We start from the raw sequence: 12,851 nt of genomic DNA, 5'->3' as shown, positions 1-12,851 counted from the left end.
TCTATGTAGAGAGGAGGCCCTGTATAGAGAGGAGGCCCTCTGTGGAAAGGAGACCGCCTGAAAGCAGAAGGCCCTCTGAAGAGAGGAGACCCGCTGTAGAGAGGAGGCCTTCTGTAGAGAGGAGGACTCGCGCCTCAGTAGAGAGGAGGCCCTCTGAAGAGAGGAGGCCCGCAGTAGAGAGGTGGTCCTCTGTAGAGAGGAGGCCGCCCCCCTCGGTCTTTTTGCAAATTTTTCGCGGCGCTTCGCGCCGCCGATTCATGTACGTACAGGTCAATAGGAAATCGTGACTGTAATTACACCAATCAACCGTGACAAATTGAATTAGAACTCATATGTGTAACTGTGAAGGAACTCCGGTTTGTACTGCCATGCTCAAAGGGTGGTAAAAATTGTGTTTTGGAGCTGTGTTTTGACAAATGCTTTTGCAAATTTTCTCGGCGCTTTGCGCTGATTCATACATCAATCAATCGGAGAGATCGTGACTGTACCTAATAACATCAACCGTGTCAAATTGAATCGGAATTTATATGTGTACTGTGAAGGAACTCCGGCTTGTACTAGCATGCTATAAGGGTTGTAATGTTTGTGTTTTAGAGCTGTGTTTTTACTTTTTTTTGCAAAGTTTTGCGGCGCTTCGCGCCGCCGATTCATAAACAGGTCAATAAGAGAGATCATGACTATATGCTACTATTGCATTAGGCTAAAAGTGAGGTAACTATATCTACTTCTGGGTTTTTAAGTACGTCGATCCCCCCCCCCCAGTAAAAAAATCCGTAGCGACGCCCCTGTATAGGTGGGTTTCACTAACTGAAACTACTGAGCCGAGTGACTAATAGCGATAAAACTTCATCTTAGAAACGACGAAGATCAAATGTCATTTGATCTCGAGACATTTGATCTCGACATCCCTACCCCCCCCCCCCCCCGGTCGTCAGAATTCATCCATTAGACCCGGCATGTCGGCCGACTTGTGACCCCCTCCCAAACGTTTCCCTAGATCCGCCCTTGGAAGGTAATGATTTTGGGCCCTTTGAGACACTTGGGGCCCTTTTCCTTGAGGGCCCCTCGAGGCCTAGTCCCCCCCACCTCTGAAATCATTTCTCCAGCCCTGCCTTCACTGAAAAACATCTTTCGTAAAATTGTCATAAAAACGTTGATCTTAGGTCAAATCCGGGAGCTTATCGCAGAATGAGCGTTAAAAGAGCTATCGAAGGCACCATTCCGCGGCGCTGTAGCTCTATTTGCTCCCGAGTAATGCGCCGGTTTCTCTAAAAATGTTGAACTAAACAAAACTTAATCTTTGATGAGCTCTGGTGGCCTGACCTTTGTCCTAGCTTTAGAAATGACTGAATCATTTTCGTCATGGTTTTTGACGCTCCTTCGAATGCCGCTTACTGTGTGCCACTAAATGGCCCAAGAGCCGAGTTAGAGGGGGATTCAACCCCCCCCCCCAACCCAGCGCGGGTGGCGCCGAGCACCGGCCCGGTGCGGGTTAAGGTCAGCTGTAGGACAGTTTATTTATGACATGACAGCAAACGACTATACGAACTGCTGTGTTTATCTGAAGGGGGGATGGATGGTTAAATCTTCAGCCCATCCCGGCATATGCATATGTGTTTAGTTGTATATCGAGTTTTTTCTAGCAGCCGAAACGCGCTACTTATGCTTTGATGGACAGAAACGGCTTTTATATAACTATGCAACGTGCATGCATGGATTCATTCATTTTGCATGTAAAACGTTAATCAATCTGTGTAGGTATGTGATAAATATGTAGTGTGATATGTATCTTCATGGATTGATGGATTGATCAGAATACTTATGCAGAACAAATGTCTTTAGTTGCACCAGCGCAATCCTGCAGTTGCAATCAGTTGCAGTTCTGCACCAGCGATCAAATTCAGATGACACAGCAAAGCATGCATGTCATTGTATTGCATAAAGTCAAGTTGACCTTTCGACGGAATTGAAAGTTTCAACTGCATGTACCTACATGTAAAAGCTACACATGTAGGTAATGCATGTGAAAGCCACACTTTTTATGTGGATTCAAAAAATTGGTTTTCCACCTCTTAACAATGTAAAGGTAAGCTTGTCCATCATCAAAGGCTACAACCCCCTCGGTAACGAGGGTACTGCATGCTTATGCAGTACCTACCGTGCGAAGTAAACTAACACATAGACGCCTAAAGTGTCTTACAAAAAGTGTGGCTTCATATGGCTGACGGCACAGGCCAGTCGGTGACACCAAGGGCGTTGGTAACCGTCTCCGGTTACCAACAGTTACCAACAGACGGACAGTGACCGTTCTGACCGGACAGTGAACACGGCGGAGGGTGGGCGTTTTTGTGCTCCAGTGTGCGGTGGTGTATACCTACACAGCGGTGGATATAAGCCAGTTGGTCGTCACCCGGTGTGTGTGTTGAACCGACTCTCCGGTCATGAAGGCCACTGCCGCCCTGCTGCTGCTCGCTGGTAAGTGACTCTGTTTCTCCCTCTGTATCTTCTGCTTTTCGTTTCTCTCTCCCTCTCTCTCTCTCTCTCTCTCTCTCTCTCTCTCTCTCTGTGTCTCTCTCTCTCTCTCTCTCTCTCTCTGTCTCTCTCTCCCTCTCTCTCTCTCTCTCACTCACTCACTCACTCACTCACTCACTCACTCACTCACTCACTCTCTCTTACTCTCTCTCCCCCTCTTTCTCTCCACCTCTCTCTTTCTCTCCCTTTCTCTCCCCCTCTCTGTGCGTCTTGTGAGAACCTTTACATTTTGATTGTATCTTTCACATTTATGATTGCTGCATTACTTCCCCGATTCTGTTCAAATCATGTTTGCTGGCTATGTTTTATTTGTGGGAAGTTTTCCTAAATATCTGTACCTTATTTCATGTGTTTCTGTTGAATTTAGGTAGTTCACCTATAAGTGTCAATGTTTTATATCAATTGATGTTTTGTTGAATTCGTTGGATATTCATGGACATCGAGTAAAACAAATCACTATTCCTGATCACTGAATCTGATGTTCCTAGTGATTGAATCAACAGCAATATTGCAGGCCGTTTATTTTCAGTCATTGCGTACTTGTCAACCATTCGCACATTAAGATTCCCGTAATGAAGAAAAATGTTTCTATATTTTCGATGAATGTTGCTTGCAATTACTGTCTGCCTTTTCATTTATGACGTTCCCATTATAATATTCAACGTTATCGGTGTAAAATCATTGTATTTCGCTTCATTTTTGTGAATGGTTTATTTGAAAAGGCTTTTATCATCTTTTATACCTATTTTTTATGTGAATATGCTATGTTAGTATAGGCGAAATAATTATTATTACGCTTTGTGGTGAACTCTTGCTGAATAATTCAGAGTAGCTTATCTGAAAGAGTGACGACTCATGACCTTTCTTTTCCACAGCGGTGGTAGCCTCGGCCAACAACTATGGCTTCAAGCCGGGCACCCAGTACGAGTACCGGTTCGTGGCGAAGGTGCTGACGGGCATCCCGGAGATCTCTGCACAGTACTCGGCCATGGGCCTGCGCGGCTCGCTGCTCGTGCAGGCGACCACCCCGAACGAGCTGCAGTTCAAGCTGCAGGACACCGACGTGGGCGAGCTGCGAAACAAACAGGTGGAGCTGCCCTGGCACCAGACGATCCCGCTCAGCTGGCAGCCGGTCACCGAGCTGAGGCAGCTCCTGGAGCTGCCCTTCATCGTCAAAATCGAGAAAGGTATGATCACTGAGCTGATTGTGGGTGGCGAAGAGCCGGAGAACATTGTCAACATGAAGAAGGCGATCGTGCAACGCTGGCAGATGAACATGAACAAAGAGGTTATCGCGGAGTTTCCGTCTGGCAAGTTCTTTGAGGACACCAAGCAGCCGCTGTACTTCGAGGCCGAGGAGCAGTCGATCGGCGGCCTCTGCCTCACTGGCTACACGGTGACGCCCATCCTGGAGCCGCAGACTCAGCTGGAGATCATCAAAACATTTGATGTCAGCGTGTACGGCGATTGGCTCTGGACGGAGCAGAGCGTCCCAAAAGAGCTAAAGAAGCCGCGCTTTGTCATCACCAAGAACGTCTTCCATGACAAGTGCAAGCGTCGCCCCATCTTCCAGCACATGAGCCCGGCGCCTGCCTCCTGCCGCGAGAACGTCACCGACTGCTTCAACACTCAGGCCAATACCACCACGACGGTCCGCTACCTGGTTCGTGGCGACCGCAAGGCATTCGAGATTGAGGCAGTAGATGCATCCAGCATTCATATGGTGTATCCGTTCCAGTGGGTGGCCGAGCAGTTGATGGCCAACACCTATCAGAAGATGCTCCTAGAAGACAGCAGGCCAATCACCTCGCCGTTCCCCGAGCCTCCGCAGCCGCGCAGCCTGAAACTTATCAGCTGGAGTGTGACGACTCGCGAGAGCACTACACCAGAGAGCCAGTTCATGGCCAAGCCGACTCTGACCGATGCCCCGGCGTTCAACATGGCCAGGCCGATCGTGCCTCTGCATGAAATTCTGAAGAAGATGCCTGCTCAAGATCTGAAGCAACAAGTGCTGGAGGTTTTGGTCGCCCTTGACTTCAGCTTCGATCAGGTCCCGGATCCGAACGTGCGAGACATGCCTGGTATGTTGAATGCTCTGACGTCGCTCCTAAACGTCATGTCACTGTCAGACATGGAGGAGATCTATGGGCAGATTTCGACCATTCAGAACCGTAACATCGATGTGATGAAGAAGCTGTTTCGTGAGGCAATTGCCATGACAGGCACCAATCCCAGCATAATGATGGTGAAGAAATGGGTTGAAAGCAAAGAAGTGGTTGGTGCTGAAGCCGCAACTATCGTAATGTTCATTCCAATGCACATTAAGACGCCTACGGTTGAAATAGTACAAGAGCTGTTCAATACGCTTCAAAACGGCATCGCAGAAAACGACGAACATCTTCGACAGAACACCATGCTGGCGCTCGCTACTGTCATTAACGTCGCTTGCATTCGACCAGCCACCGCTAGCAACGCCTTCCCCATCACCATGTTCAAAGAGTTCTGCAACCCTGAAACCCCGCAGCTTGTACAGAAATGGATTCCGTTGTTTACTAGCCGTCTGAATCAAGATGCAAGTGTTCGAGAGAAGATGGTCGCGCTAAAAGCCTTGTCAATTTTACAGCATCCTACCGTACTGATGACATTGGCGGAGGTTGCCAGCAAGACGACTGAAGACGTTCACGTGCGGGATGCTGCCATATACGCTATGATGAAGTTCCGTGAGATCAATCCTGTCCTTGTGGAGGAAGTTGTCAAGCCGATCGTGTTCAATCGCAACGAGTTCTATGAGGTGCGCATTGCAGCTACTACCGTTTTGATGGTGCTCAATGCGCCACTGGCTACTTACCAGACTTTGGCTATATATACCTGGGTGGAAAGTGATCAGCAGATTTCCAACTTTATCTCAAGTTTCCTGGAGGAGGCGGCTAACATGACTGACCTCAACGTTCCGTGGCTGTTCGAGATTCGCGAGAAGGCCCGGGTGGTGTATCGTCTGACTCGGCCGATGTTTCACAGTGACTTCTACAGTCGCAACACGTTTGTTCGCAGCCAAATTGATCTGATGATGGCTACCGCCGAGCTGTTCACTGTTGTCAACAGCTCTCCTTTTGACATTTCGTCCTTCACGTATCGCGGTACCGTGAGAAGCTACAACAGCATGATTTTCTACCCGCTCCAGATGAGCACCGAATTTATAGGACTTCAAAACGTAATCGACTTTTTAATGAATCCTGATAGCCAATCGAGCATCACTCGTTTCAACAAAGGATCTGAACCTTTGCAGGCTGCTCTCAGCGAAGTGGCAGACATGAAGAAACTGTTGAAGCTTGTAAAGCGAGAAAACGAACCATTGCTTGTTTGGCTCCATGCGAATATTATGGGTTCTTTGGAACGAGTCCTGACTTTCGACCAAGGAGCTATCCAACATCATCTCAAGAAGCTCCGTGACGATGAAACTCTCACCAAATACGAGTTTAGTAACTTCCAGAAGACCATGAATCTCTTGGATCACGTGATCGGGCTTCCTACTGATATCGGAGTGCCGATGATGATCATGCGAAGTGCGCCAGCCCTTCTGTCCATTCGTGGTGATATCGACTTGGAGACTATGAAGTTTGCTGACGGCAATCGATTGTTTACTCTCAACGCCAAACAGCTACAGCCATTCATCAACGTGAAAATGATGTCACTGGTTGGAGCTTTAAATCCCTTCTCGATGAGAATGATGTCTGCTGGTGTCAGCCACAACATTATGATGAGCTTCCCGATCACCGCAAGCACTCGATGGGAGTCCCAGAGCAAACGTCTTGAGATATTGGCAAGGCTGATCAACGCTCCCAACGATATCAATCTCGTCCGGGTGGAGACCAAACCGTTCACATCTGCTTGGGCTCTGACCCAGGCAACTGATACCATGCTCCAACATCCCGACACGAAGCCGATGCATGCCCGCACACCGACGACCCTGGAAAGTCGGTTCGGAATGGAGCTGTTTGGCATCGACATGGCCGTAACGTACAAGAGCGAAGACGACTTCAGCAGTATGTACGACCTGTTCCGCAAGATGAGCGCCACCAGCAAGCTAGGAAACATGTTCACGCTTCTGCCAACGATTCGCTACAACCTAATCAGCTTACATCTAAACACAGCCGAAGCTTCTACCCAGCAAATGATCATCTCATTTGCCAAGGATACCTTTGGTCGTCACCACACCCTGAAGACGATAAATGACCCAGATGCCGAGCCAAAGGAACGCATCGAGTGGCTGGGAGACAAGATGCAGTACCGCGGTCAGAAGCACGCCGCTGCTGAGAAGGAGGCTCGGCGTGAGGTAATGGAGCGCTCGCGGCGTGTGCTGGGAGACGTTCAAACGGGAGACGCCGTTGGCTATACTGCTGTTATCAGCACGATGGGCCTCAAGGAACATCGTATGATCATGAAGCTGCTGATGGTGGAAGACGCCAGCCGCTTGAACAAGAAGGTGGATGCCCGCTGGATCATGACACCGACCTCAGAGATGCCCACGAGCCTTGAGCTGATTGTTAACGGACACGTTGCTTGGCCGCGTGTGCACCAGAATCCCAATGAAATGTTGGCTTCCAATATGCACGCTCCTTTCGAGCTAACAGCAAGCATCGGTGTCAATGACACAAAGACTCGCCTTGCTACGATTGAAGGGTTCCTGCACCAGTCAGATATCTACAAGACCTGGGCTGCCACAAATCGTGTCATTCGCGAGTGTACGGACATGCGAAACAAGGGATTTGAGAATGCTCCAATCTGTGAGATGGCCAAGATCAAGGCATCTCGCCTTAATCGAGTTCGTGTGAATCTTGACATGAACACAAACATAGACAAGCTGCAGTCTTCCACTGCCCTTCTCGGTGGTCAGGCTGTTAAAAAGATCAATGACTTGAAGAATGGTATCTCGTCATGGGCTGATGCCCTCTCCGGTTTCCTGATGAACTCGATCCGGCTGTCTCATCTCTCCAGTGCGACGAAGCCATCGAAGCTGAGTAAAAACAACCAGCGGCGGGTGGAATTCGAATTCGAACCGTACAGTAAGAGCTGGGCGTTGCTTGTTGATACTTCTGACAAGGAGTTCCTTGTCAAGGGAATTCGTCCCACGGAAACGTTGAACGGGAAAACTAATGGTGTTTACAACAACCGCAATAACTTTGGACTTTCTATCCCATTTATGTCGTTCCTGAATATCAACGAAGGCATCAATGCATACGAAGACAGCTGGCAGACTCGCAATCGTAAAATGATGGGCAACAATATGCACAAGTGCGTGATTGACGAGCGTTTCATCAAGACATTTGACAACGTTGTCCTACCAGTCAAGATGAACAGCTCATGTTGGCATCTTATCGCCAGTGACTGCTCTGAGAACACGAATCTGGCGGTGCTGGTCAAGGAGATTGCATCTCGTCGTGCTGTCCGTATTATCACAAAGTCCCGCATCATTGAACTCACGCCCTCCGGGGTCGAGTACATCATGCACGTCAACGACAACGACGGGCATCGGCTACCTGTCGGCGAGCTGGTCGTCATCGAGAGCGAGACTGCCGACAAGATTCCCGAGGCGCGCATCCTGAAGTGGTCCGGAGAGCTACTGGAAGTGGAGCTGCCCCAGTACCAGGCGCGCCTCCGCATCGTCGGTCCAGCCGTCAAGCTGATGCTGGAGCCCATGTTCCTCCGCAACCGCGTGTGCGGCATCTGCGGCGACATGAACGGCGAGTCCTCGCAGGACCTGATCGGCCCGAAGCGCTGCCTGTTCTTCGGCGCGCGCGAGTTCCAGGCCGCCTACATGGTGGACAAGACCTGCCAGCGCGACCCGCTGCCCAACTACGGCGACGATTGCGTCAAGGTGAAGCGCGAGCCCTGGATGCTGAACTAGCTGCTTCGCGGCACATTAACCGGCTCGTGCTTTTCCCCAACTGCTTGTGATATTAACGTTAAGTGGATGTGTTTATGTTGTATGCTATGATGGGTTTAGCCGTTTAGGATTATGTTTAATTGTGGACCATTACTTTAACGAATTGTGAATGGATCAAACTGACCACATGATACTTATAGGTGAATGCAGATAACCAATAAAGTTCGCATGGGCATTCGTGACTGTATTGGCACTCGTGCCTCATTCGTGACTGTAGGTGAAAGAGAAGTGTCTAAGCACAATAATGGGAGCTTAACCATCAATATCTATACGGTTCTGCCAACTGCAAAGCAGTACATACTTCTCACACGAAGTATTTGCGACAACCTACTGCTTATTTTGCACTGAGAAAAGGGAAGTAATGCATCGGATACTGTTGTAAAATGAACGTGATAGCACACTTAGGCGGGCCTTATTATCATAGGTTCAGTGGAAAAATGAGTTTCGAAAATTAAATGGTATCATTGTTTTTTTTTTTACGTCAGCAGTGTAGACAGATATTGGTGCTGTTTTAAAATTTGGCTTGTAAAGAAGATATGTTGACGAAGAGTCATTATGGTATAGCACTCTTTATTGTAAACGCTTGCATGGAACTATGTTAAAGTATTTCTTCTATCTTTGTAATAGTAGCGCCACACGGTCATGTTTTTATGCAAGACGTAAAACACTCTACTCTCAGCTTGTGGAACCCGGAAATCTGAACAGTCATGGGCGAATGAACGATACGAAATGTGACTTCAAGTTCGGCATGACAGGCACAATTTGCACGAGACACGTGGCAGCTGGCACCATCCACAGCGCCGACTGGCGCCCGCACCCGGTCGTTCTCATACACCCACAAAGGAAACGGCACCTGGGCAAACAACTAGTAATCTCGCGTCCGCACGTCGAACTTACAACAAAGACATTGGTCAAAGTACTGGCTTCTAAGATGTTAATTCGCTAGCTGCTTTGAAACCAAACGCATTTTTTCGCCTTTGAAAATTAATGTATAGCCTACTGCCTACGCCCCGTTAAAAGTCTCGTAGTGTTCGCTTACTTTGAGTTGAGGGGTGTGCTTGATCATTCAGTCGCGGAACCTTAATTTTGCAAGTAGGTACATGTCAATTAAGCACAACGCCTTTCATTCGTCCAATTTATGTTTCATATGGGGTAACTTCTAGCTTGTGCTCAATTTTAAAATGTTCCACACCACGCTATTCTTTTCCCTAATACCACATCACTTGTGTGTGTTTTTTTTAATTATTTACCTGTTATTTTTTCTGATTGCTTGGGGGTGTATTTTATATACAACCAATACCAATTGCGTTTTTTCACATATACACACAACTCTGCCGAATACATCCACTAACCGTTGCGTCCCACCACTTCTAGTGGGAAAAAAACGGTGCCACCACCACCGCACCCAGTTTTCACGTACAGGGTGACACAAAAAAAAGCGGTCATCACCAAAATTCGAATAACTTCGGAAGTTTTATTCAGATCATCACCAAACTTCGGCCACTTTAGGTCACACCTATGTAGCAGACATCCACCAAGTTTCAAGTCTTCACTACGAATGCTTTTAGTACAGTGTGTGTTTTACGGACGCTCCACAATGTGCTCCAGGTGAGCGCCCCGGCGCTGCAGGGCGTAGGCACACCTGCATCCGGCGGGCAAAGTTGCCGATAACCCGATAAAAATAACGTTTCAGGGGTAGCACACACCCTGAGCACTGTCTCCAGAGGCCATCGCACTCTGTAAAGTGCACAGCCATCGGGTTATCGACAACTTTGCCCGCCGGATGCAAGTGTGCTTACGCCCTGCAGCGCCGTGGCGCTCACCTGGAGCACATTGTGGAGCGTCAGTAAAACACACACTGTACTAAAAGTATTCGTAGTGAAGACTTGAAACTTGGTGGGTGTATGCTACATAGGTGTGACCTTAAGTGGCCGAAGTTTGGTGATGATCTGAATAAAACTTCCGAAGTTATTCGAAATTTGGTGATGACCGTTTTTTTGTGTCACCCTGTACAGTGTACATGATAACGAGGTGTAAAAAAATCGAATGCCCACCAGCGCCTGATAAGTGGGCCAGGGGGGGGGGGGTGTTCGCGAACGAAGATCGGGAGCGACTGCGGCCGGGCGCAGGGGTCCTGGACAGATCCAGCACCCGGCGGCCGGCGCCCCTGGTCGCTGATTGGCGGAGCCGAATGACCTGCGGCGGGTCAGACCACCGCCCGACGAGCCGCGCCGTTCCGGTCACCAAGCAGCTGGTTGATGTCGATCGATGGAAAAATCGCCTAATAAGGTCTTATCAGGCATGCATTTCCATAATACCACATCACTTATGTGTGTTTTTTTTTTCAATTATTTGCCTGTTATTTTTAAAGTGACCATCCCACCTTAACATTAGTTCTGAGTTGAGATAGCCAACTTGGGGTCCCTGGCCTCCAATTGCCGGTTTGGGCACCCACAACATCGAGATATGCTTTAATTCGGAGATACTTAATTTTAAAGTTTGCAGTAAATTATTAAAAACGGTGAACATTTGTTGGTGAAATTAGGTAGCCATTCATTTTTTGCTCTTTTTGAATCAAGATAGGTACATCACTTTTATGCCAATTTATAAACTTTTTTGAAGGTAGGAGGGTCCCTTTAACTGAGAAGCCAACATACATCCCAATTACATAATTTAGATAATTATGTAAATCATGTAACAAATATTATGTTGGTGGACACCACATTAGTGGTCCGCGCTGACCGGTAGGGGAGAGTGGGGTAAGATGCCCAGGGTGGGAAAGACGCCCCACCCCCTCTAGCGGCGAAACAAAGAATCGAACCTGGAAATAAATGTTCTTAGCGTAAAGCGGAAGCCTGCCTTGTTAACTGCACAAAAATTTGCGAAGCTCAGTTGGGCAACGGCTGGCTGGTGATTGCATGTTTTTTATTTGCTGCTTTCAAAAAATATTTTGGTGTCAAAACATTGTAAATATCAAAGAAGGTAGATAATTGTTGCGTCCCTTGCTACAGTTGTGATACATTAACATGCGTGTACTGTGTCCCAAACAGTTTGTTTCAGGGTGTAGTTTTATGGCTAACAAATCGTACTGATTTAATGTTACTTCGATACCTTGGGGTAAGATGCCCCCTGTCCTGATGGGGAAAGACGCCTCCCTAAATCCGTAGGCTGCCCTTCAAGCAGCCCGTCAAATCATTTATTACATACTTATGATGAGAGACAAAAGCCGATCTGGGACTATTGAGAGTCCAGTACGGTCGGGTGCTCCCCATGCCGGTCTCTCGGCCCACACAGCGACTTTTTGGGCGGCATCTGACTCTGAGAGCCCTCACGACGGCCTCTGTGGGCCCCATTATTGGCTCCAGGGCCCCTCACGACGTCCTTTGAGAGCTCCCACGTTGGCTCCACGGGCCGCGCTGGCATCTGAGGTCCCCATGATGGGCTCGAGGGCCCTCAAGCATCATGAAGACCTATAAGGGCCCCACAGTGGTCTCCGAACGCCACCACGGAGGCTTGTTTGGCCGCGTTGGTCTATGATGGACCTAACGATGACCTCTGAAGCCCCTTACGACTACTTTTGAGGGCCCTTACGATTACGTTTGGTGTCTACTGCAGGCTCGAAGGGACCACTGATTCGTTCAGGCGATTCACGTGCCCATTTATGTCACTTATAGTGCAGGGGGGCATCTTACCCAACGCCAGGAGGCGTCTTTCCCACCCTGTGGGGTAAGATGCCCCCTTTCACTTCTTCGGGAAAATGCTTAATAGCAAAAAAAGTTATCATATTTCAGGCACGAAAGTGTGATATTTTTGGAGAAAAATGATGTCGGCTTCCGTTGAAACTCCAAGTTTTTGCTTTCCGATCGTCATTTTCGAATAATATATGACATAGCAAAACCCTGGGCATTTTTCCCCACTCTCCCCTATTCCTTCTTTAACAGCACGGTTATCCACGCTGGTGTAGGTAACTTATCATCACCACCATCATGTATTGCTCCAAAACAGGTTCATATCCTATTTATGAAAAGCACTGCTCGAAAAGCACGATGCAAAAGCACTGTGTGCATATATCGAGGCACCGCTCCCGTCGCTCATACATGCATATTGCATAGTTACTTCAAATACCACATCCGCCAAACATCCCTCTCATACGCAACGCGTGCCCACTCCACGGTCCCTGCCAATGTGTTACGAACTGCACTCGTAAACACTCACATTCATTCACGCACACAACAAGTAGTGACATTGAGTGCCGGTGTCATTGTTCAGCGTCACTTTCAGCGAAGTGTCCTGTAGTTAGCAGTGACGCAGTCAGAATGATTGTCTGGTCCCGTGTGTCGCCAGTATCTGTGCCATTGTGACCTGCCGTCAGCTG

The 12,851-nt window shown here is 48.3% G+C and overlaps 1 protein-coding gene across 1 annotated transcript; it reads left to right on the top strand.

Moving 5' to 3' along the window:
* The first annotated feature begins 2,441 nt into the window (after positions 1-2,441).
* Positions 2,442-8,437, top strand: LOC122387936 (vitellogenin-3-like). The gene is made up of 2 exons (XM_043378630.1): positions 2,442-2,475; positions 3,408-8,437. Exons 1-2 carry the CDS (start codon positions 2,442-2,444, stop codon positions 8,435-8,437), a joined length of 5,064 nt encoding a protein of 1,687 aa, XP_043234565.1.
* The last annotated feature ends 4,414 nt before the right edge of the window (positions 8,438-12,851 follow it).

Source organism: Amphibalanus amphitrite, unplaced genomic scaffold (assembly GCF_019059575.1).
Source record: "Amphibalanus amphitrite isolate SeventyFive unplaced genomic scaffold, NRLGWU_Aamphi_draft 000303F_arrow, whole genome shotgun sequence".
Lineage (NCBI taxonomy): Eukaryota > Metazoa > Arthropoda > Thecostraca > Balanomorpha > Balanidae > Amphibalanus > Amphibalanus amphitrite.
Note: the sequence above shows the minus strand (reverse complement) of the source record. Positions and strands in the feature narration are given on the sequence as shown.

Coding starts and splice junctions, on each gene's coding strand:
- LOC122387936 (XM_043378630.1), top strand. CDS start 2,442: ATGAAGGCCACTGCCGCCCTGCTGCTGCTCGCTG. Junction 2,476..3,407: donor CGCCCTGCTGCTGCTCGCTG/GTAAGTGACTCT, acceptor TCTTTTCCACAG/CGGTGGTAGCCTCGGCCAAC.